The sequence below is a fragment of the Notolepis coatsorum genome, assembly GCF_963971535.1.
Source record: "Notolepis coatsorum genome assembly, chromosome: 2".
NCBI lineage: Eukaryota > Metazoa > Chordata > Actinopteri > Aulopiformes > Paralepididae > Notolepis > Notolepis coatsorum.
In genome coordinates, this window is record NC_140166.1 from 189,125,153 (window position 1) to 189,150,602 (window position 25,450).

General features: G+C 44.6%; 1 protein-coding gene across 1 annotated transcript in view; it reads left to right on the plus strand.

The window, feature by feature from the left end:
* zbtb7a (zinc finger and BTB domain containing 7a) overlaps window positions 1–23,803 on the plus strand; it is a 39,809-nt gene extending 16,006 nt beyond the window's left edge. The window contains exons 2-4 of the mRNA XM_084309231.1: window positions 8,867–9,430; window positions 10,419–11,341; window positions 19,304–23,803. Coding sequence (XP_084165357.1) covers window positions 8,945–9,430; window positions 10,419–11,341; window positions 19,304–19,751 — 1,857 coding nt within the window. The 5' untranslated portion in view covers window positions 8,867–8,944 and the 3' untranslated portion in view covers window positions 19,752–23,803. The remainder of the gene's footprint in view (window positions 1–8,866; window positions 9,431–10,418; window positions 11,342–19,303) is intronic.
* Window positions 23,804–25,450: the final 1,647 nt, after the last annotated feature.

Here is a 25,450-nt window from a genome sequence, read left to right on the forward strand (position 1 = left end):
TCACTTGCTCACTCACTCACTCACTCACTCAGCCACTTACTCATAGTGCTAGAGCAGTGGCCAAATGCATCCAGAACTAGAAAGGTGCACTCAGACAGTGTGTTCAATGTGCCTGCCTCTGAACATCAAACACATATTCCACTATAGGGGCGGCTGAGTGGCGCAGTGGGCAAGGCGCTCACCACTAACCCAGGAGATGCTGGTATCGAGCCCAGCTCTCGGCGTTGCTACCGGCTTGGCCGGCCGTCATACTAACACAATTGGCAGTGTTGGAGGGTGGGAAAGCCAGTGGGTGGGGATTGGACGTTGTGGACAGCGACTCCTACAGGTCGGTTTGGTGACGCCGGTACGGCGGAAACAGGAAGTATCGGGGGGCAGCGTGAGCCTCCCACGCGTTACTCCTCGCCACTGAGTTCGAGTTGTTGCGGTGAAAAGATGCGACAGGCTACCTTCTCGTGTACCGGAGGGGACACGTGATGCAAGGCTTCTATCCTCACTACAGCCGACCAGTGGGAGGCATAGTCTAGCAACGTTCAAGACGGGAGGGAAGAATTGGAAATACGAAATTGGGATGGGAGAAAAATAGAAAAATAAGGAGAAAAAGTGGATACAAAAATAAATAAACTATTCCACTATCACACTTACACTATTACACACACTTAAACATGGGGACAAGGTTAACCTAGACCAATGAAAGTGTCTTTACTGAGTTAATTGACACCTCCCATAAGTCTCTGACAAACGGTTCATGAGATATGAGATTCATGAGGGGCTTATCATGCATAGGGCATGGTTAACCTAGACCAACGAAATTAGTAGTCTACAGAGTTCATTGATACCTCCCATAAGTCACTCAATCACTTGTATTACGCTGCCCCGTGGTGGAGACAATAATCCCGAAACAATATCTATTTCAATGGACAATGGAAATTCATTAAAATAAAATACTTGTTGTCGACCGTTCTGAACAATATTCCAGAATTCAGGTCCCTGGCATTCTGAATGCATTCTACATTCCTTTGCATCCAAACAAGTTTGCGAGATTTCCTGCGGACAGAGGAACAGACTCACGCACAGACGCAACCAATTACATGATCTCCCCCCAGGCAATTATTTTGAGTGACAATCCAATCAACACCATGAGCATTTGTAGCTATAGCCAATATATGACGGACTTACTGTATTTAAGCTGTAAATACACCTGTGCCAATAATAGTTGTACTTTAGTGGTGTATGTAGTACGGTACTATGGTGTTACAACATGTCTCCCCTCCAGGTGCTTGAGACACAGGGCTCTTAGGCCTGTTGAGGAGGAGTATTTGTTTGTTTGTTTATTTTATGGATCCCCATTAAATTAGTCTACACCCATGGGTGAAAGACTATTCTTCCTGGGGTCCAAACACATAACTTACAACATTACAGTACATTACATTACAGTAATACAAAAACATAAACACTTTAGCCTAAGTACATTCTCAATATCTTTAAAATCTCACACAAAAAAACACACACAAAGGCTCTAGCCACAAATACAATACTAACTAAACTAACTAACAATACTAACTAAATAAATCAGTAACTCAACTATATTTCATTATTCTTAAAAGTACATTTGTTGCTGATCATCATTATCTTCACAGATATACAATTCCAGTTTGCAGCTGCTCTATACATCACGGTTCTCTTAAGTGCATTGGTTCTTGGTAGAGGTAGAGTAAGATGAAGACCCACGGCGTGTTTGGTGACATAGCCATGTCTAGTATTGGTGGGTTGTAGTTCTGACCACAAAGACTTAGGTTTACCAATTTTATAAATATTAAACAAAAATGTTACAAGGCTGCATGCCAGCCTCTGATCCACTCTAAGCCAAAACAGAGCGGCATGCATTCCCTCAACACTGCTCCTCACAGAGCAGCGGAGGGCGAGACGTGCCGCTCTGTTCTGAGCGAGCTGACGTTTCTCCAGATCCCACTTTGAAGCTCTCAACCAAATTGTTGAATGAATTAATGAATTTATTTAACAGATTGCAGAATGGGTACAATACACAGTACGGCTCAATACACACAATTGTTAAGGGGATGCAGACCAGAGAAAGACGTTTGTCTTGTTTACATCAGGGTCCCCCATTTTCAATTCATATTGACATTTATGACATACTCAAACATACATGACATTTATGGCATAGGGACATACAGGTATTTAGTACTGATACATTTGTGACATATACGGTATTCAAATATACAGTACTGTTACCCATAGATCCTGACAGAGTATATACATATGATGGGGAGGGGACTGTACATTAGGAGGGGGTGGGTGGGTGGGAGAGAAATATACATACGGTGGTGAGGAGACTGTACATTTGGAGGGGGTGGGGGGTTTGGACATTTACGGTGGCCAGTTTCTAATTGCAGCCTCCCGTAGGCGCTCTTTAAGAGCGGTTTTGAATGTGGGTAGGGATTCACATTCCTTTACAGCTTTGGGTAGGGCGTTCCACATTGATGTGGCATAATTGCAAAACGTGTTTAGTCCCTTGTTTGAGCTGAATCTGGGTTTAACATGATTTGTTGAGCTTCCTCTGGTGTCGTGGTATTCACTGACCTTTGGGAAGTATTTTGACATGTACATGGGTACCTTAGTCGTATAGTGTATCTTGTAGACTAGGCCCATTGCAAGTTGCTGTACTCTGTCGTCTACTCTAAGCCATCCTAGGTTGTCAAAGTGGGCAGGGGTGAGGTGGGTTCTAGGGGTAAGGTCAAGTAGTAGTCTGACCAGTTTGTTTTGTGATGTTTGTAATCTTGTTTTTAGCGCCTTTGAGGTGCTTTGGTACCATGAGGTGCAAGCATAGTCGTAGTACCCTTGAATGAGTGCTCCTGCCAGAGTCTTCAGGGTATTCTTGTTTACCAGAGAGGAGATCCGGTACAAGAATCTAGTTCGTATCGTTGGTTGACTTTTTTTATTACATTGGATGCCATTTTGTCACAGGAAAAATTTGCCTCTAGGATGGAACCCAGGTAGGTAATTTCATCTTTCCTTGTGACAATATTGTCACCCACTGTAACTGAGAAGCCGTCGGTCTTGCTGAGTTTGTTATTTGAACCGAAGAGAATGGACTCTGTTTTGCCCATGTGTAATGATAGTTTGTTATCAGCGAGCCATATGCAGATTTTGCCTAGTTCCGAGCTGAGGGTTTTTTCAACTTGCAACTTGTTCTTGTCAGAGACCAGCAGGGCTGAGTCGTCCGCAAACAGGAACAAGTTGCAGTCACAAGCTGACGACATGTCATTTGCATAAATTAGGAACAGTAGCGGTCCTAGTATGCTTCCTTGTGGAACACCACAGCTCACTGTGAGGGGGGGATAGAGTACCGTTTACCTCCACCATCTGTTCTCTCCCCTCCAGGTAGGATTGCATCCAGCTCACTGATAAACTATCAAAACCAATTGCTTTTAGCTTGTCAATCAGAATGGAGTGATTGACAGTGTCGAAGGCCTTTTTGTAGGTCCAGCATGACCATGCCGCAGTATTTGCCCGCGTCCAGTCGTCCACCTCTTGTTTGATGTGGTCGTTCAAATAGAGAAGTCATGTGTCAGTGGAGTGGGATGTTCTGAAGCCAGATTGGAATTTGTAGATTCGATTTTTTTTCCGCCAGGTACTTTTCGACCTGTTCGTAGACTATTTTCTCCATGACTTTCGAGATGGAGGTAAGAATAGAAACAGGGCGGTAGTTGCCTGGGTCTAATTTGCTGCCCTTTTTGTGCAGAGGGGTCACTCTCGCAATTTTGAAGTCCTTGGGGACGTGTCCCTGTTTTATGGAGAGGTTTATTATGCGTGTGATGACTGGGGTGATGGCGGCTGCTGAGTCTCTGAGGAATTTGGAGGGGATGTTGTCATGGCCAGTGGCTTTGTTAGGTTGGAGGGTGCTCAGTTTTTTGAGTACCTCATCGGTTACCATTTCTAGTTTGAAGTCGTCTTTGCGGACCCCTAGGTTTTTGTAGTATTCTACTATGTGTTCTACCCCATAATGCCCTGAGTGGGAGGGTAGTTTGTTTACCAGTGTTGTGGCTATGTTTGTGAAGAAGATGTTTAAGTAATTGGCTACATCCAGCTTGTCTGTGATGAGCGTGTTGTCCGTCTTTATGTTTATGTTTGAGAATCTGGTTTTAAGTTTTTTACTGCAGCCTAGTTGATTATTGAGTAATTTCCAAAGTTCACGTGGTTTGTTTTTATTTTCCTCAGTTTTGTCATTGATGAAATCTTTTTTTGCGGTTTTGATCATGGTGTTTACGTTATTTCTTAGTCTGTTTCTTTGAATTTTTTGTTCAACCACATGGGCTTGGAGGTCACTGTTTGAGCTTTTGGAAAGCTTTGTCTGACTGTTGGCCAGTAGTCCAAGTGGGATAGGACTAAAGCTTGTAACATTAGTTTAACTGTCTTCTCACTCGATAGATGTGCACACCTTCTGATCATTGAAATACTCCTACTCATTTTAGCCACTATGTTATTAATGTGCCTTGCAAGCTTTTCATCAATAATCACACCCAACAACTTGGCCTCTCTAACCTGCTCAGTAGCAGCACCATTCAACACAATATTTAGTTCCTGATCCGTTCTTAATTTATTTCTAGAGGCCAGCATGATAGTCTTTGTTTTTGAAACATTTAACTTTAACTTGTTTTCAGTAACCCAATTAGAAACCAGCATTAACTCTTCTTGGAGCAACGTATTAACCAAGTTTATCTTTCTCTGCAGAGACATACATTGTCGTGTCATCCGCATACATTTCCATGCATGCATTATTCAATACATAAGGTAAATCATTAACAAAAAAGTAATAAAGCAAAGGACCAAGGCAACTTCCTTGGGGGACACCACATTGAAGGGTTTCCATATCTGAAAGTGTTATTGACAGGAGATACAGTAGTAGGCTGTTGCTGCCTCTGTGAACTTGGAAGTGGAGGGCTTTACCTTAGATGCCCTGTAGCAGGATGATCTTTGAGGACATTTAACATATGGTAAAAGTAGGATTAGGTAAAGTAGAGCTTTAGGTTAGTTGGTCATAGCCTTAAGCTGTAAGGTCCCCCAATTGGGGGACCCTGCTGTTTTTATCATAAATCGATCAATACAGACAGTATTAATTAATGTTGTTTTTCTTTTTTCAAATGTAGCCTAGAGTAAAGACCTTAACCCTATCAAAACAGCAGTCAAAGTGTATATTTTCAGCACTACGTTTGTTTACAGATGTTTTTTAAGATTTTCAGAAAATAAGAATTTATCAGAAAAATGCTAATTCTATCTCTCTTTTATCGTAAAACCGCAATGAAATGACTAAATCCAGATTTAACACTGCCATTCATGAGCTTCTTCCCTATCCATAGATGTATGATTTGGCCATAATAAGGTAATTTATAGTTCATAATTAAATTTTGAATGTATAATTCAAATGGATTATAATGTATTACTGTATCTACAAATCCTTCTGTTTAATCATCTTCCCTTTATTCATTTGCTTAGATTCTTTTTACACTTGATCTCACGAAGGTGCTAAATGAGCTCAGTGAGCGAGGTTAGATGCGGCACAATTATAACATGGTGTTATTCACCGGCAAAGATGCAAAAATAATCATCATTTATATTCTCCTTTGTTTCATCACAATTTACTCAAGCCTAGTAACAGACACAATATTTCTGACACTGGGAATACATACCCCTAGGTCCTTAGATGTTCCTAGATACCAAGAACATGCTAATTGACCTTGTAGAAGTGGAGCAATCTTCCATTTACTTGGGCATGTACCTTTGGGCGAAATTTCTGAAAATCGGGCTACAGCTTAACAGTGCTTATGCTGTACATTAGCAGTGTATGAAAAGACCAAGTCTCTTGTAAAGCAACAGATGACATGTTTTTTTATATATTTTTTTTACAGTTGTTGACATTTTCACCAGCTATAAAGTGACTGGAGAAAAATGTATTAAGAGACTAGGTTTGTTGCTGTTGTTGCAAGCCCACACATTGCTGTTGCAAGTTGTTACAGATTTCTTTCAATTCAATCGTGTGCTTTTTCACATTTTTATAGAGATGTGTTTACGGCACAGTCGGCATAGTCTTCCTCACCTCGACAGATCCAGACTGGGAAAATAACAAACATGTGACTAAAAAGGATGCAATAAAAACAATTTAAGGCTAAAGAAGAATCTTAACCTGCTGACAACATTTCATCCATTGGCATTGAAAATCACATCAGTGTGCAAACATGGCAAGAATGAATTGGAACAAGGGTCTGTGCTGCCCATAAGTACATGGGGGACGGTGATAGGTGTTCAGTGAATCCTCTTAGACATGTGATCAGCAGGTGAGCAGGGGGTTGCTTTGAACTTGCTGCTCCGCACTTGAACTTAAAGGGATCGTTTGGATTTGTGGACGTTAAGTGGGATTAAACACTTGTTGTAGTACTACTAGTACTGAAACACTAGTAAATGCTAGTAGTATAGTCGATGCAATGCTGTTAGCTTACCGTGAGTTCTGGCCTGGTTCAGAGCAAACCGGGAAACATCAGACAGGCAGAAAACCAAAAAGGTTTAATCCACACCATGACATGCAGGCAAAAGTTTTAACCATCTACATTTTAACCAGCTGGGGCTGGTTCCAACATGAAATAAGCGTAGGAAATGCTTGAAGCCTGCAGATTTTGGTTGTGGGTGTTTTCACTTTTTCTTTTACATTTCTTTCTTTTCTTTTACATGAAATATAAAAACATGACTACACATAATACAATAATAATAATAATAATAATAAACACATGACAATAATAGTAATAACAATAAAGACAATAGATATGACAGTAGAATTAACTAAATGAATAAATACAGAACATAAAAACAAAATCTAATTATATTATTACAGACACCATAAAAGAAATTTCCTCTTGGGGCGCCACGGTGCCGCACCATGTAGCTGAGCTCGCAGCGTAAACGCAATCGTCCCTGGGTTCGAATCCGGCCCAGGACTTGTGTTGCATGTCTTCCCCCATCTCTTCTCCCGATTTCCTCTGACTGTCCTATCTGCAATAAAGCTGAAAAATTTTGCAAAATATATCTTTAAAAGACATTTCCAACACCCCGACCCCGCTCCGCCGCTAGATTGTGGCTTTAACTTTCTCGGCTGCTGAGACCCAAAGTTCAATGCTGGCCTGTCCAACCCCAATCACACATGCAGTAGAGATATCCATATAAATGACATCCAGCAGTGTCAGAGACCAATTAATCATTGTGAGTTTCTCAGGTTGTTTCCACCTCATGGCTATCAGCTTCTTGGCTGCAGTAACGCCCGCCAGAATGATTATTTTTTGTTATATGGATGCTGGTAGTAATGATACATAATTTAGGAGTAGTGTCGCTGCTGTCAATGGGATTGTCGAGTTACATTATGTTTGAAAGTTTAGTTGTTAAGGATTTCCAAAAACAAGCTACTGGTGGGCAATCCCAAAACATGTGCATATAAGTGCCAGTGGTCCTCAGAGAGCACAAAGTGCACAGAGAGTCGGCCATCAGTCCCATAGCATACAGCTTCCTATGTGTGAGATACGTTCCATCATATGGATATAATTAAAATGTATTTGCTGGTGATTAGGTTTGCGGGAGGCTAACATTAGTCCAAATATCATTCCAGTCAAACTCGGAGTCTAATTCCAGGATGTCCCCTCGCCAGACTGTATCCAATCCAATGATACGTTTTTATATGTGGATTTCATTAAGAGTGTATACAAATCTGAGACAAACCCTCTTGAGGTTGTTCTGTCCCTGATTTTAAGCTTAATAAAAGGGTGTGGGTGTAGTGCTTGAGCCCACGGTACCCCATGCGCCTTGAGAGCGCCGACCTTAGTTGTAAGTAGAGGAAGAAGGACACGCCGGGGAGATCATAAAATTATCTTAGGTCCTGAAACGCTCAAAGGCCTGTTTAAGGATGTTTAAAACTTTTGCCTGCAAGTTATGGTGTAGATTGACAAGTTTTTGTCTCATGACCCCATTTGCTGCCTGTCTGAAGCTTCCCAGTTTGCTCAGAGCTGAGGTCAGATAATTTCTTAATGCCTACATAATGTCCAAAAATCTGAATGATCACTTTAACACAATCTGCGCCAAGAACGAGTTAACTCGTTATTGCCCGCCATCCGTTCAGCGCCAACAACGAGTTAACTTGTTTTTGGGATCGTTATTTTGTTTATTCGCTATATCTATTCATAATTCATGGCTGCAGCCTCTGCAGACCCTGTCTGAGCCCCGCTACGAGGGCCATTTCATGTATGCACGAGGAGATATAATAATGATAATCTAGCGTTGATTTCAGGATGATTAGATAATCAGCCGAAAAATTACAAGGTGATGACTGGATTACACTAAAATGCCTTTTTCTCGTCTTTTCCTGGAATTACTCAGAATCACCCAAACCATACTCATATTCAAAACGGTATAAAACGGAAATGTACAGATGAAAAAACAATCTGTTTTTTGCATGTTGACCAGAAGCAACTCAGACAGTCGACGGCGTTATTAGATCCATAGCTATAATATAAAATATAGTTTTAGGACTCGCAAGTCTGGCATTCTAAAACTATATCCTTTGAATAATGACCTGGCGCTGAAGGGGGATCAGCGCCCCCTGCTGCTGGCGGTCAATGTGTTAAGGCTTTGTTTGTTTATTCTCTGTTGTCCTCTATTTACTTTCACTTTTGTATGCCGAGAAGCTACCTTGTATAGATTTATGATCGTATCAATCATTCATCATCATCGTATTCCTGTTTCCCTCCAATACACATGAACTGACCTTTACTCCCTCGTTCCCTTCCATCTTGTCCTCCTCCACCACCAGGCGGACGGACGGACAGACGGCAGGACGGACACGCGGGCGGCGGCTGTGCTAGGTGGCTCGGCGGCAGGCTGGTGGAAGATGTCGTCAGGAGCCGGCGGGAGGGGTGGCAGGCGGCTCAGGGGAACGGCAGGCGGCGGAGGAGGCGGAGGGAGAGGCGGGGCCGGGGAGGCGGAGGAAGGTCCCATAGGGATCCCCTTCCCCGAGCACAGCGCTGACATCCTGGGCAGCCTGAACAAGCAGCGACTGAGCGGCCTGCTGTGCGACGTGCTGCTGATCACTCAGGAGCGAGAGTTTTGGGCTCACCGGTCCGTCCTGGCGTCGTGTAGCTCCTACTTCCACAAGCTCTTCACGTCGGGGCCCGCCGCCGACCAGCAGAACGTCTACGCACTCGACTTTGTGGAGGCGGAAGCTCTGGGAGCTCTGCTGGACTTCGCCTACACGGCCACGCTGACGGTCAGCCACGGCAGCGTGGCCCACATCCTTGCCGCCGCTCGCCTGCTGGAGGTCTCGCCCGTCCAGGACGTGTGTACGCACCTGCTGGACACCAAAGTGCTCTCCCCGCCGGTACGACGCAAGAACACCGTAGAACCGCAAGTCATGCGCGCTGAATCAATTTCATGTTTCGGTGTCGAGGGTTGATTAACCCTTTCACTACCGCACTACAGAAGGTTAACCCTTTACTATCATAGTGATAGTAAAGGGTTAACCTTCTGTAGTGTGGCAGTGAAAGGGTTAAGGGCCACATGTCTCACTTCCAGGATCTAGGGCCTAGGATCACCACTCGGGTCACTTGACCATAATAATGACGTTATGAGCCAATCTGATCCCGGATCAGCGCTCCTACTTTAAGTTGCTTGATAAATACAGGGCCGGGTCTCTCTTGCCTTTCAGTGACAGACACCACATTCAATCTATAGTGAGAGCGCTGGATCCATCCATTGCAAAGTGCCTACAGTACAGTGCTGTTGTCCAAGAGTAACTGTTGTTGTTATTGAGGAAATAACCTCATGAAACCAAAGAGGTGTCCAACTGTAACAACCTGATAGAGATCCAGTCCCTGTGGTCCAACCACTTAGAGAATGAGGCCCCTGGACATCGTTCCATGGTCTCCATCAAACAGTCAGCAGAGTCGGGCTTACATCATGGCCTTTATTAGTCCCTCTCTCTCACACACACACTGCCAAACACACGCCCACAGCCCCGGGCTTACTTTAACACTTACTCACGCTGGGCCAATAGTGTGTGTGTGCGTGTGTGTGTGTGTGTGTGTGGGAACAGCGGGCACTTTCACACACAGCATTCTACAGACCAAGCATATCGCAGCTACGCTTCAACATTCAAACCTTCACATGATGCAAAGTGCATCAAATGCACTTGGTTGAGTGTTACTTTAATACTTATGTATCTACTTAAGTGTCCTTGCCTGACCCTTTCTGCTATTACAGCTCATGTTCCATATAGAATGTGATTTGAATGTAAATAGATTGGGATGTTGAGTAGTTTAGCTCTCTCTCTCTCTCTCTTTATTCTACTCTCTCTCTCTGTCTCCCAGGCGGGCAGTGAGCGAGGAGACGAGGAGGCGGACGAGGAGGACGGGAAGGCAGGCGGGGAGCAGGGGACCGGGCTGCAGGCCCGGGAGTACCTGGAGCACTTTCAGAGGAGGGCCACATGGAGCAGCAGCTGCAGCACTCCGGAGCTCAGGGACCTGGCCACAAACCTGCACTTTAACCATGGCAATGGGGGGCCCCACAGCAACGGGGCCCCCGGGGGCCCCAGTGAGTACTACTCCCCCCTGGCCCTCGCTTTGGCCCAGGCCCCCGCGCCGGAACCTGAGGAAGACGAGGAGGATGAAGAGGAAGAGGAGGAAGGGGAAACGGCGCAGGGTGTAACTAGAGACTGGCCGCGGGGGAACGGAGCGGGCCTGGGGTCATCTTACTATCCACCGGCCCAGAATGGCCACTTCTACCTCCCTGCAGAGTCCAGGCTGGGGCAGGAGACGGAGGCAGAGGAGGGCAGGCGGGAGGCTGGGGAGAGGGAGAGGGGCTCAGCCAGCGCCCTCCTGCAGCAGATGATGGACTCCATCGAGAAGCAGAAGGAGCGCGGGACAGTCGGGGAGGAGCAGGGCGAGGGGGACGACCCTGATGTGGAATTTTACTTGAATTATTTTAACAGCGCGCAACACGAGGACGCCCCCTCCACCGCTGTGACACAGGGACTGCTGTCCGCCTGGGCATCGCGGAGTGGCACGGCCCAAGAGAGGGGAGGAGCAGAGAGGGGCGGTGGGGGTGGAGAGAGGGGAGGTGGGGGTGGAGGAGGAGGGGGTGGAGGAGAGAGGAAGATGCGCTCTAAGGCCTTTCAGAAGTGCCCCATATGCTCCAAGGTCATTCAGGGAGCAGGAAAGCTGCCCCGCCACATCCGTACACATACAGGAGAGAAGCCCTATGAATGCGCCATCTGCAAAGTACGCTTTACCAGGTAAGCCCAATTAATGCACTGACCACCCAGTGTCACATCTACTAATGGTGTTGGACAGGGTCCTGTAAACAAACAACCCAGCAATTTAAGTCACCGCAAAGCCAAGAACAGGCGTACTTAGCACTAACTAACTTAGCATTAAGGTAGCAACGCAATTTGAGAATTTAGTGGCCTATTTTGATCATTTTGATTCAGTGTCCCCCTGATCAAGGTGTGCTTAATGACAAACTAGGTCTGACTCCATGCTCATTATCCTGCTATGAGAATCATTCTTCCATCCCTCCACTGCAGCAGAACGCTGATCAGCGATGGACATGTCTGATGTTCTAACTCTGATGGGGTCAGGCGGTCGTAAAGGTCTGTTTTATGGTGACAGCCTCCATAGCAAAGTCCTGGAATTTTAACAGAGGGCTCCTATAAAAGAGGGTTGTGACATGGCAGTGTTATCTGGTGGAGGGCTGCTATAAAGTACTATCTTCTGATACTGAGGGGGCTTACTGGCTCCGAGTGGTGCCCTATCTGTGCCAATGCAGTAATTTGAACTTGTGATCTCTGGTTATGTTGATTATTGCCCACGGCCAAATAGTTCCCCCACCCCCTCCCCTCCCTCTTACCTCTAATGAGATCTGCCATGTGCTGCCTGGCTGAATGTGGCCAGTCTGGGGCAAGAGGGGCTTGGAGTTTACATGCTTTCCCCGTATTTAAGAGCCCCACCTCTTCCTTGAAACCATTCACTTAATGAATTAATCAGTGGACATGCATTGAAAATAGATGCAGCCGGCTAGAAGTACAAGGACCCTTTTGCGTTGTTCGCCGGCAGAGCAGCCGGGGAAGACCAGTCTAATTTAGCCTTCTAGCTAAATGCAGGCTGCAGTGGGGAGGGGGGTATTGTAATCTTAATCCTGTTTGATCAGGGTTAAGAGTGTGCCTTGCGCTGTAATAAATCACTCCTGTCCTTTAAATAATTCACCTCTGTCAGTGTGCCACTTTGTTCCAAGGCCTTGCCCCCTGTGTGTGCTTGTGTGCATGAATGCATGCGTGTGTATACATACAGTATACCTCTTATATACCTATTTGTGTATGTGACAACTAATCCACTCAAGATGAGTGTATATGATATCGTGACTTCACCAATTTTTCACCAGGTTCAGTCTACCCAGGGTGATAAAGGGCTAGAGGACTTCAGTGCTAGTGTTAGTGTGTAGGGACTAGTAAAGGTCTAGAGGACTTCAGAGCTAGTGTTAGTGAGTAGGGACTAGTAAAGGGCTAGAGGACTTCAGTGCTAGTGTTAGTGTGTAGGGACTAGTAAAGGTCTAGAGGACTTCAGAGCTAGTGTTAGTGTGTAGGGACTAGTAAAGGGCTAGAGGACTTCAGAGCTAGTGTTGGTGTGTAGGGACTAGTAAAGGTCTAGAGGACTTCAGAGCTAGTGTTAGTGTGTAGGACTAGTAAAGGGCTAGAGGACTTCAGAGCTAGTGTTAGTGTGTAGGACTAGTATGAATGAATGAATGAAAACTTTATTTAACAGATTGCAGAATGGGTACAATACAGTACGGCTCAATACATACAATTGTTAAGGGGATGCAGACCTGAGAAAGACGTTTGTCTTGTTTCCATCAGGGTCCCCCATTTTCAATTCATATAGACATATATGACATACATGACATACAGATAGTCAGTACTGCTACATCTATACATTTATGACATACCAGATTTGCAAATACAGTACTGTTTGTGATACAGAAGGAGTCAAGAAAAGGGAGTATATACATTTGACGTAGAAACTGTACATTGGAGGTTGGGTGGGGGGGGGTTGGGTACATTGGGATATTGACAACCATACTGGGTAATTTACATTGGAGGTGGTTGGGGGGGGGGGGGGGGGGCGGGGGGCACACTGTATAAACAAGTAACACTGTACATTGAGGGGGGGGGGGGGGAGACACTGTACAAACAAACACAATTGTACATTGAACTATTGACAAAACCATACTAGGTAAATGACTGTACATTGGAGGGGGTTGGAATGATTGGGTTAGGATATTTACAGGGGCCAGTGTTGAATTGCAGTCTCCCGTAGGTGTCCCTTGAGAGAGGTTTTGAAAGTGGGTAGTGATCCACATTCCTTTACAGCTTTGGGTAGGGCGTTCCACATTGATGTGGCATAATTGCGAAACGTGTTTAGTCCCTTATTTGAGCCGAATCTGGGTTTGACATGATTTGTGGAGCTCCCTCTGGTGTTGTGATCGTGGTATTCACTGACCTTTGGGAAGTATTTTGACATGTACATGGGTACCTTGGACGTGTAGTGTATCTTGTAGACCAGGCCCATTGCAAGTTGTTGTACTCTGTCGTCTACTCTAAGCCATCCTAGGTTGTCGAAGTGGGCAGGGGTGAGGTGGGTTCTAGGAGTAAGGTCAAGCAGTAGTCTGACCAGTTTGTTTTGAGATGTTTGTAATTTTGTTTTTAGCGCCTTTGAGGTGCTTTGGTACCATGAGGTGCAAGCATAGTCGTAGTACCCCTGAATGAGTGCTCCTGCCAGAGTCTTCAGGGTGTTCTTGTTTACCAGAGAGGAGATCCGGTACAAGAATCGAGTTCGTTGGTTGACTTTTTTTATTACATTGGATGCCATTTTGTCACAGGAGAGATTAGCCTCTAGGATGGACCCCAGGTAGGTAATTTCATCTTTCCTTGTGACAATATTGTCACCCACTGTAACTGAGAAGCCGTCGGTCTTGCTGAGTTTGTTATTTGAACCGAAGAGAATGGACTCTGTTTTGCCCATGTGTAATGATAGTTTGTTATCAGCGAGCCATATGCAGATTCTGCCTAGTTCCGAGCTGAGGGTTTTTTCAACCTGTAACTTGTTCTTGTCAGAGACCAGCAGGGCTGAGTCGTCCGCAAACAGGAACAAGTTGCAGTCACAAGCTGACGACATGTCATTTGCATAAATTAGGAACAGTAGCGGTCCTAGTATGCTTCCTTGTGGAACACCACAGCTCACTGTGAGGGGGGGGGATAGGGTACCGTTTACCTCCACCATCTGTTCCCTCCCCTCAAGGTAGGATTGCATCCAGCTCACTGATAGACTATCAAAACCAATTGCTTTTAGCTTGTCAATCAGAATGGAGTGATTGACTGTGTCAAAGGCCTTTTGTAGGTCCAGCATGACCAAGGTCTAGAGGACTTCAGAGCTAGTGTTAGTGAGTAGGGACTAGTAAAGGTCTAGAGGACTTCAGCGCTAGTGTTAGTGTGTAGGGACTAGTAAAGGGCTAGAGGACTTCAGAGCTAGTGTTAGTGTGTAGGACTAGTAAAGGTCTAGAGGACGTCAGTGCTAGTGTTAGTGTGTAGGGACTAGTAAAGGGCTAGAGGACTTCAGAGCTAGTGTTAGTGTGTAGGGACTAGGAAAGGGCTAGAGGACTTCAGAGCTAGTGTTAGTGAGTAGGACTAGTAAAGGTCTAGAGGACTTCAGTGCTAGTGTTAGTGTGTAGGGACTAGTAAAGGGCTAGAGGACTTCAGTGCTAGTGTTAGTGTGTAGGGACTAGTAAAGGGTTAGAGGACTTCAGCGCTAGTGTTGGTGTGTAGGACTAGTAAAATGGTTATGACTTCAGTGCTAGTGTTAGTGTGTAGGGACTAGTAAAGGGCTAGAGGACTTCAGAGCTAGTGTTGGTGTGTAGGACTAGTAAAATGGTTATGACTTCAGAGCTAGTGTTAGTGTGTAGGGACTAGTAAAGGTCTAGAGGACTTCAGAGCTAGTGTTAGTGAGTAGGGACTAGTAAAGGGTTAGAGGACTTCAGCGCTAGTGTTGGTGTGTAGGACTAGTAAAATGGTTATGACTTCAGTGCTAGTGTTAGTGTGTAGGGACTAGTAAAGGGCTAGAGGACTTCAGAGCTAGTGTTAGTGAGTAGGGACTAGTAAAGGGCTAGAGGACTTCAGAGCTAGTGTTAGTGTGTAGGGACTAGTAAAGGGCTAGAGGACTTCAGAGCTAGTGTTAGTGAGTAGGGACTAGTAAAGGGCTAGAGGACTTCAGAGCTAGTGTTAGTGTGTAGGGACTAGTAAAGGGCTAGAGGACTTCAGAGCTAGTGTTAGTGTGTAGGGACTAGTAAAGGTCTAGAGGACGTCAGTGCTAGTGTTAGTGTGTAGGGACTAGTAAAGGGCTAGAGGACTTCAGAGCTAGTGTTGGTGTGTAGGGACTAGTAAAGGGCTAGAGGACTTCAGAGCTAGTGTTAGTGTGTAGGGACTAGTAAAGGTCTAGAGGACTTTAGCGCTAGTGTTAGTGAGTAGGGACTAGTAAAGGGCTAGAGGACTTCAGAGCTAGTGTTAGTGTGTAGGGACTAGTAAAGGTCTAGAGGACTTCAGAGCTAGTGTTAGTGAGTAGGACTAGTAAAGGTCTAGAGGACTTCAGAACTAGTGTTAGTGTGTAGGGACTAGTAAAGGTCTAGAGGACGTCAGCGCTAGTGTTAGTGTGTAGGGACTAGTAAAGGTCTAGAGGACGTCAGAGCTAGTGTTAGTGTGTAGGGACTAGTAAAGGTCTAGAGGACATCAGCGCTAGTGTTAGTGTGTAGGACTAGTAAAGGTCTAGAGGACGTCAGCGCTAGTGTTAGTGTGTAGGGACTAGTAAAGGGCTAGAGGACGTCAGCGCTAGTGTTAGTGTGTAGGACTAGTAAAGGTCTAGAGGACTTCAGAGCTAGTGTTAGTGAGTAGGACTAGTAAAGGTCTAGAGGACGTCAGAGCTAGTGTTAGTGTGTAGGGACTAGTAAAGGGCTAGAGGACTTCAGAACTAGTGTTAGTGTGTAGGACTAGTAAAGGGTTAGAGGGCTTCAGAGCTAGTGTTAGTGAGTAGGATTCAAGATTCAAGAGTTTTATTCATCACATACATACCAGGGCATACAGTGAAATGCGGTTGGCCATGCCCGCTTCGATTGTGCAATAAAAACAATAGTATAATAGTAATAATAATAAAAAGATAACTAGAATAGACATGGTAAATAGACATTTGTCATGCACATTTTAACTGTTCTTCTTTTACTTATTTTATTCCAGAATGTATGTTAGTGCTAATAACAATAAACAAATAAACATGTTAATAAATCGCTTAATACTTTGAGTGCCAGCCACGAGAAATATCATTAGTTCATGCCATGCGTTGAGTGCCAACCGACGAGAAATCTCGTTTTTAATCGTTATTTTTTGTATTATCGATTTCCATTAATTTTTCATCAATCTAGCCTCACGTTACCACTGGGACTCTGTCTGAGTTTGAACAGGGTAATACCGCCCCCTATCGTCTGCCGGATGGTAATGCACCCTTTGGATTGGATTGAATGAAAACGCATGGGGAATAGAAAGTCCGTAATCCACATTTTACTTGTCAGGCATGTAATCCGAGCCGATTGCAGTCTTCGCCGACCCTCAGAACAGCGTGGAATCGGTAATAAACGCGATCGATATTTGGAATGGCGATCAGGAATTGGAATAATCTTTTTGGAGAACATCTGATCTGAGGTATGGAATCTATTTTACCAGTCTTGGCATAATCGGAGCTCTTTTCACCTATATCTCAGCGTGTCCCATATGTGTGTGTGTGCTGATCAGGAAATAAGATAATCGATTTTTCAGCCCGCTTCTCTAGCGTGCATAAGTACACATATACTATCGATAATCTAGCGTTTATTTGAAAACGATTCATAAATAGGCCGAAAAATGACATTGTGATTCCTGCAGAATCAATTATTTTTTCTTTTTTTTGGGAAGTTAAAAAAACGAGCGTTTTTCAAAATGGTATAAAACGGAAATTAACCGATTATTAAAAAAAATACGTTTTGACAATGTTGACTGCTAACAAGTCATTGATAAGCGACAGGCGTATTAGACACATAGCCATAATATAAGATATAGTTTATGCGTTCGCAAATGTGATCGCTAGGGATGGGTACCTTTCACATTTGAACCGATACGGTACCGGTACCTGTGAATCGATACCGGTACCCAACGGTACCTTTTTTCTGTACTTTAGTCTCAAGAGATTTTATTTACCTACCTCAGTCGTAAAAAAAAATCCAAACTTCAAATAACTACAATTTCGACCGTTTTCGGCTTGCCATTGCTCCGATTGCTTTGTTGTTGAATCAAGTCAAATCCTAGGTAAGCATATATTGTGCGTGTGAACGTTGACATGAAAAGAAAAGAGGTAAAAAAAAAAAAAAAAAATAAAAATCTGTATCTCACTTGAATCGATACTCGGTAGTACCGACGTGTTTCGGTTCGGTACCTCAAAAGTACCGAATTCGGTACCCATCACTAGTGATCGCCCTCCCATTGACTACAGCGCTGGCACTCGAGCGCTATTTTTGGCTCCCCCTGCTGGCACGGAAAGTGTTGTCACTGGATCCTATGTACATTCCTATACAATGTGCAGTTTTTCTTCTATGTCCCTATGCTATACTTGCTGTTACTAACTATACTATACAACAATCACAACAAGTTATTTTCTTAGTAGTGTCCTTTTCTTGTGTGTTTAAAGTGACCTGTGGTGCGTTTGTGTGTGTGTGAGTGCAGAATGTTGTTTATGTGTGTGTATGTGTGTGTTCATGTGTGCTTGTGTGTGGAGAGATCAGTGTTTATTGTTCTGGGGGAAGAAGCTGAGCCTTAGTCTCTCTGTTCTTGTTGCGTGTATAGTAAACGGAGGCGCTTGCCTGACCGCAGCAGCTTGAACAGGCTGTTATTGGGGTGGTGAGAGGGATTCATTATTCTACGGGCTCTGGATTTGCACCTCCTATTGTATAATAAGTCCTGCAGGGGTGGTAGTGCAATACCCATAGTCCATTCTGTGCTGTTTCCAAACCAGGCAGTGATGTTCTCAGTCAGAATGCTCTCTACAGCCCCGGAATAGAAGGAGTGGAGTATCTTCCCTGATACTCTGAACTTCCTTAATTGTCTCAGGTGATAGAGGCGCTGTTTCGGCTTTTTTTACCACAGTGGCTATGTGAGTTGACCATGTCAGGTCCTCTGTGATGTGGACTCCCAGGTACTTAAAACTGCTCACCCTGTCTACGATAGCCCCATAGGGAGTGAAGAGTTAGGACTTCAGAGCAGAAAGCCCAGGGAAGCCTGGGTTGGACATGGTTTAGAAGCATTGCATTGGATTGAGTGATTGTGTTATCAAGAGGTGTTTGTGGTCTTATGAGAGAGTAGCTGTAATTGTATTAGAAGAGAAACAAATCAGTTTGTAAGGTGCGTAGTTTCATAATGTGTAATTTAATGGACCATACAAAGGTTTTCCTCTTCTACTCAACCAGCGGAGCTACTAGGCAGCTGTTGTACATGTTTTTTCACGAGACTTGGGAAAAACTCCCTGGTTCTTTTTGAATTAGCAAATTAACTACATTTAAGCATTTTCTTGCCTTACTGTAATCGCAGGTATTGTCTTTGAAGGAAACTAGTAATCCTGAAAATAGATCTTTCTCATAAGCCTCTCTTTGAACTGAGCCTAACTAGACACAGTGGACATTGAGCTTTTCCATAGCTGAGCTGCTGTGAGAAATTGGCATAAATAAATAAAGATGTAAAGTCAAGAGTCACTTTATTGTCCCATCAGCTGGGAAATTTGTCTTGGGCTTACACCCACACACTGCAGCCACAGATGCATACATTCAGACATGACGCAACTGACTCCAAACAGAGGAGATAAACAATATAAAAGATACAATAAAGTACCTGGCTAGATAAAATAAAGTTTATGGCTTATCCTCAGTTGAACTGACCGCCATCGTAGCCTAAGCCGGTTGGAAGGGATCCAGAAGGGGTCGGTGGGAGCAGAGTGTAATCAGGGATACAGACGACGAAAGCCCACATACCGTTGGCCCATTATGCAAGGAAACAGTCCTTATATAATATAGCGGCAGTATTTTCTTTATGGCGATATGTTTTGATTCGGATCTCTTTTGCTTCCCTCTTTATCCCCAGGCAGGACAAGCTCAAGGTTCACATGCGGAAGCACACGGGAGAGAAACCTTATCTGTGCACGCAGTGTGGCGCCGCCTTCGCCCACAACTACGACCTGAAGAACCACATGCGCGTCCACACCGGCCTCCGGCCCTACCAGTGCTCCAGCTGCTTTAAGACCTTCGTGCGCTCTGACCACCTGCACCGCCACCTCAAGAAGGACGGGTGCAACGGCATCCCCTCCCGACGGGGCCGCAAGCCTCGGGTGCGAGAGCCCGGCCTCCCGGAGGCGCCCCTGGGAGGTTTAGCGGGGCCCGGCCATGGCCATGGCCACGGCCCCGGGCCCCGTAGCGGCAGGGGACGGCGGCGCTCGGAGGCACCCTTAGCCGCCGCGGAGGTGGAGGGAGCGTCCGGGGCCAACGCACACAGTCCCCGGCCGCAGGAGAGGGCAGGGGAGCCGGCGCCCTGAGACTCCCCAGGGGAGGTTGGGACACTGCTGGACGCCATAGTCACACTGCGCCGTCTGGGTCAAGACGGGCCGCTGGACAGAGAGGAGAAGAAAAAAAAACTACGCAAAGGCAAACTTAATGAAAAACAAGAAAAAGAAAACAACTAACTATTCCTCTATAAACCAAATCAGGGTGTCACAAAAATCTAATCTTCTAAGTTTCTTTCTCCCTTTGCTTTAGGAAACAGAGTAGAGACACAAACACTTGAGTCTGTTTGTCTGTTAAAAGAGCAAAGAACGCTTCAAATCACACACCCATGACGTCCACTTTCTGGGTCATTTCTGTCTTTTAGGATCTGAGGGGTTTTGTACATTGGCATATGTGCTTAGGCAAAATGCATAACAGATACAGAAATACTCTCGGCAACTATGCAGTTGATTTAGATCGCTATTGGTTTTGTCCTTTCAGCCTTCAAGCTCTAAGCGAGGTGTCTATCAAGCGTCTCCCGGCTGCTGTACGGGTGAAACGAGGACAAATCCGCCAATTGAAAACAACCTTTTCGTTTCTATTCCTTTGCAGGACTGAAATATACAGTTACCATAGAAACACCATTGCCACGCTATGGCATATGCAAGACTAACTGAACACCACAATTTTGATGCAACACTCTTTTTTTTTCTCACTATCATCTCTCTCTAAATGCTCCAGAAAGAATCTGACAAGGGTTTGATTGAAGTGTTACTTACTCTATAAAAAATATGTATTTTAAGAATCTATGGTTCATCTTTTTTAAAAAGAAAATGTTCACCATTGAGTCAAATCCACATTTAGGGGGGGCTCTTCCATTGCAGGACTACGGGCAGATGAGGGGAGGAGGAGGGACCTGTGTTTTTAAAGCACTACCAATGTCAATCTATCCGTTGACTTGACTACCTTGCCTCTTATCCCTCACGTCCCTGCGATGTCAGCATTTCTATTTTCCTTTCTTGATTTGTCTTAATTTTAATTTGTCGTTATCATTGTTGTTTTTGTTTATTCCTTTTTTGAGTTGACTGCTTCGGGTACTTGACACTTTAAAATTGTATACATGTATATACAACATGTGGTAATATGACATTTGTCCCTTCTTAATGCTGAGGTATATTCTACCAATCGGGTTTTTTTGTTTCCTCTTAAGGCTTGATGTCATATTTCTCACAGAGTGAAGCTTGTGGGTGAACGAAAACTAACTGTATGAATGTTAGACGGAGAGAGAGAAAAAAAAACACAAATATTGAATTGAGAAAAACCCATTGGTCCTAAACTTTAACACTTGACATGTATAGTTCCTGCCCAAAGGATGAGGGGGTTGAATGAATGAATGAATGTTGCTTAACTTTGTGCAGTTTTTCGGGATCTGTCCTTGTGTGACAAGATGCGGGTAGCATTTAACCAACAACGGGTTAAGAGATTGGCAGGGAGTCTTGAGTGAGAGAGTGGGAGAGTGAGAGAGTGGGAAGGAGAGATGAGCACCTTTTCTACATTTGCACAGCTTTACTAAAGATATCCAAGAGAGAGAGAGAGGTATATTTAAAGGAGGTTGTCTATTGGTGAATGAGGAGGTTTATGTATAGTTGCTTATTCCAATCTTTTTTGCCCTGGGGACCATGAAACCATGAGGCAACTATGAGTGATGAGGAGAGCAATAAATACAAGTTGGGAGGCCAAATAAGAGAACAGCTGCAGCTGGTTGGTGGGGGAGGGGAGGTGAGGATGGGAGGAGAGAGGAGGGGGATCTCACAATGTCTGTTGCATTCCAAAAAATAATCTCCCCCAGCACAGCCACGTTTCCAGGCAGGAGGGGATCAAATCAGGCCTTCTCTCTCTTTTTTTCTCGCTCTCTCCCGCTCTTCTCTCTCTCTCTCTCTCTCTCTCCTCCCGCTGTAGTCCTCTAATGCCCCCAAACCAGCCTGGAGGGGATATTATTATATTAGAGCCTTGTTTTACTGTGGGTAGGATGCCTGGTGCTGGCAGTTTAGTGTGTGTGCCCGTGTATGTGCGTGGTAGTCAGGGTCCCTCTGGCCACATCAGCATGGTGTGAGTCAGCCGTAGCCTGTTCAAACATGCACCCTGAACTGCCAGCCCAGTGCACTTTCACACACACACACACACACACACTCATGGGGTCCAGGCTTCCACTAAAGAGAGAGAACACCAGAGCTGGCACGTAAACGTTTTTAATAACGTTAGTGACACCAGGCATCTGAAGTCGTTGGTCTTAATGTATTTGATTTGTGTAATAACCCTCCAAATTTCCAACCACAACACTGTCATGCCAGCAATGACAAAGCAATTGGAAAGAAGCAGGTTCTGAATGCACTTTGTTACTGAGAAGGGCACTTTTGTCAACGAAACGGGTACTTTGAAGCAGACCAGTGTGGAATGAGATCAGCCTCAGCCTCTCACCCGTTCCAAGCGGCGATGCAGAGCTCGACTGGTTTGGTTCAGGTTTTGACGACAAGCTGCCAAAGAAAACAAATCAAAACAGAAACCAGAAATGTATACAAGTCTAGATCTCTAAAAGAGAAGTTGGGCGGGTTTGAAAAACAAACATGTTGGGTTTTGTGACCTTAAAATCTTTTTAAAAGACTAAATTAACCCATGTAACTGATTGCACTTGAAGTTAGTAGGTAAAAGAATATCTAGTGAGTTGTCTATATGTCTTAATGCAGAATAGGGGATGGGGGGGTTGATGAGCAATGGAGGATGTGTGTGTGTGTGTGTGTGTGTGTGTGTGTGTACCGGTGCGTGCATGTTTGCATGTGTGCGGGCATGCATGCTTGGCTGGCTGGAGGGTCTCAGGACAAGCCTGGATAAACAAACTTTGTATGTAGCCCATCTGTTCACCAGCTCCTCTCATAACTAAACATACTTTCACAGGAACAGGACCAACACACACTGATGATAGCTACACAGAACCGTGCAAGAGAAATAGGATTTCTTCTAACACAACAAGTTTGCGTAGATGCCAGTTAACCCTTTCACTACCACACTACAGACGGTTAACCGTATGTAGTGTGGTAGTGAAAAGGGTTAACCTTCTGTTGTGTGGTTGTGAAAGGGTTAACCCTTTGCCACGTGGCAGTGAAAGGGTTATAACCCTCTGTGTTGTCGCAGTGAAAGGGTTGGCCATTTGGTAGTGTGGTAGTGAAAGGGTTAAAGTGGAGGCTGGCTCGGAGCGTATTTGCGTGACTCACACCCTTGTTCATCATTATCAGGGGCTGGTTTAAGTCTCCAGGGCTGTAGTGTCTCTTGGGCTCCCCCATTATACTACATAGGTTCATTATTATTGCACAGTTTGACTCTCACCAGTAGATCAATGTAAGCTAATGGTCTGCTTGGCTTCATGAACACTAAAGGTGAGCGGAGCTGGTGTTTGCAGAGTGGGATCTTAGTGTGTATAGTGGGACCTTCTTATGGACTACTGAAGGCCATTTGGTGTTGGTGTTTCCCCTCAGAGACCTAGAAGCCATCCAAAACTGTTGAGTATCTCTGAATTATTATTATTTTTTTCTTAAGTCTTAAAAATGTCTATTTGTTAAGTAGCCAAAGTTTCCCCCTGGCTTGTGTAGAGGAGAATCCTCTGGCATTGTCCTGCATTTTATTGTTGATTGTAGTCTGATATTCTGGAGGTGATATTCTGGAGGTGTGACGGTACATCTTTTTATTGTTTTTATCCAGGCTGGGACTCTCTGGCCGCGCTGCACACGGATGCCCTCTTTTTAAATACATATGCAGAAAATGTGTGGAATCGTACAGACGTTTACTTGAGTTCACCTTCTCTTGCTCTTTTTTTTTCCTCTTTGAGTGTCGAATTAGAGGTTTAAAGATGTAATAGCTTCTCTTTTATGTCCGTCTTTGTTCAAATTTTTCTTAAAGGTGTGCTACAGCTGAAATTATTTTCTAACAAATGTACATGGCTGTGTGTGTGTGTGTGTGTGTGCGTGCGTGTGTGTGTGTTGGGGTTATGGTTTTGGGTTGTGGTGCCAGGAGGGTGGGGTAACTTTGAGGTTGGGGGTAAAGGGTGTTTTGGGTGGGTTATGGATATAAAGCCTGATAGCACTGGAAATAGTGCTTTAGCTGTAACAGCAAGAGTTTGCACTAAAGTTAAATGTCCTTGTCCTGCTTATGGGAGAGAAGGGCAGAAGACCTCAGAAAGGCCTGCGAGTCTCCATGAGCACAGCGCAGTGTGCGTTCTACACACTCAGCGGTCCCATACCGAGTCCATCCAACTCCTCCACAGACAGAGGAATCGTGTACAGTTTAATAAGTCACACACACAAACGTCCAACAACCAAAAAATACCAAAGGAGAAAAGAAAAAAAACAAGACTTGGATTGAAGTCGTTGCACATTTTAAGCTACCAATCCTTTGTTGGATTCATGGAATTTGAATATGTAAAAGAAAAAGAAAACGTAAATAAAAAATTAAAACCCTGAAGGCTCTTAAAAAGAGCGTTTGGATGAGAGCTTCGTGGAAGCTAGAAGCAGTGTGACGACAGCACATTCGCTTTTCCCATAAAAAAACAAAGATTCCCCAAAATATCCAGGCACTAGTTTCAATACTCGTGCCTTTTGGGAGGTAGCAAGCCTCTCCAATACCATTGTGAACATTCTATTTGGCCTAACCTTAATGTCTGGGATCAGGTGCCAGAGTGGACATTGGCGATAGAATCGGTCGAACGGCAATTCAATTCTCTCAATTTAGGAATTGGGACTTTTGTCAACCAATTGATTGAATTGAATCAAGATTTCCCCCCTAACCTTTGTGTCCATTGTTCTTCTAGTAGAGTGATAAGAATGTTCTCTGGGACTTTGTGGCCTTGTCTGAGGACTAAGCTTGTTGTTTTAATAGGTCCAGATATATTTGAAGGCTGGGGCTGGGGCTCAGTGTAGACATGCAACAACATACACTCTTCAAACTGACGTGTTGAACACGTAACTAAACTCATACAGATGGGGACACGACCTGGAAAGAAATGTTGGTTGCTATTAACACGTTGTTTTTCATCTTGTATTGTTTCAACCGGTCTGTTTTAAGAGTGTACAGGGCCAGAATGTGCCTTAAAGTGGACAGAGATTATCAACATTCTCGATCTCTATTTCCTCACAGAACAACACTTGAAATACTCCATTGGCCATATTTTGAGATCAAATCATAAACATTGATTGAATTGATGCTGAGCTCTGTCCCGTTTGTGTCCCAATTTGCCTAACACCCCAAAAAAATGCACCTGGAGTTGATCAGACTTCATCAGCCATTTGCTAATCTTGTGCCCTAGCTACTGGTTCAGAGGCGTGGTTCTGTACTAAGCTTTGTCTCTAATGCCCAAACCCAAACCTATGGCTCCACAACTGGTGTGTCGTCGTCGTCCCCAGCCTCAGCCCCAGACAACAGAGTCACTCTGACACAGGCGACACAGAGAAGGTCTTAAAGGTCTTCATCGTTGGTTGGGTTGTTTTTTTGTTTTTCATTATTTTTATTTTAAAAGATTGACCTTGACGTTCTGTTATGAGGAACTGGGGGGATGAAACTATCTGAGAAGGTCATGAAACAAAGACGACCAACAGCTACGATAACAATGATAACTGTATGAATTGTGAAAATAAAGCGCACGGGGCTGGATGATGATAATAGTGGTGATGATGGTGACAGCGGAAGACTGACTGTTAGCTTTCTT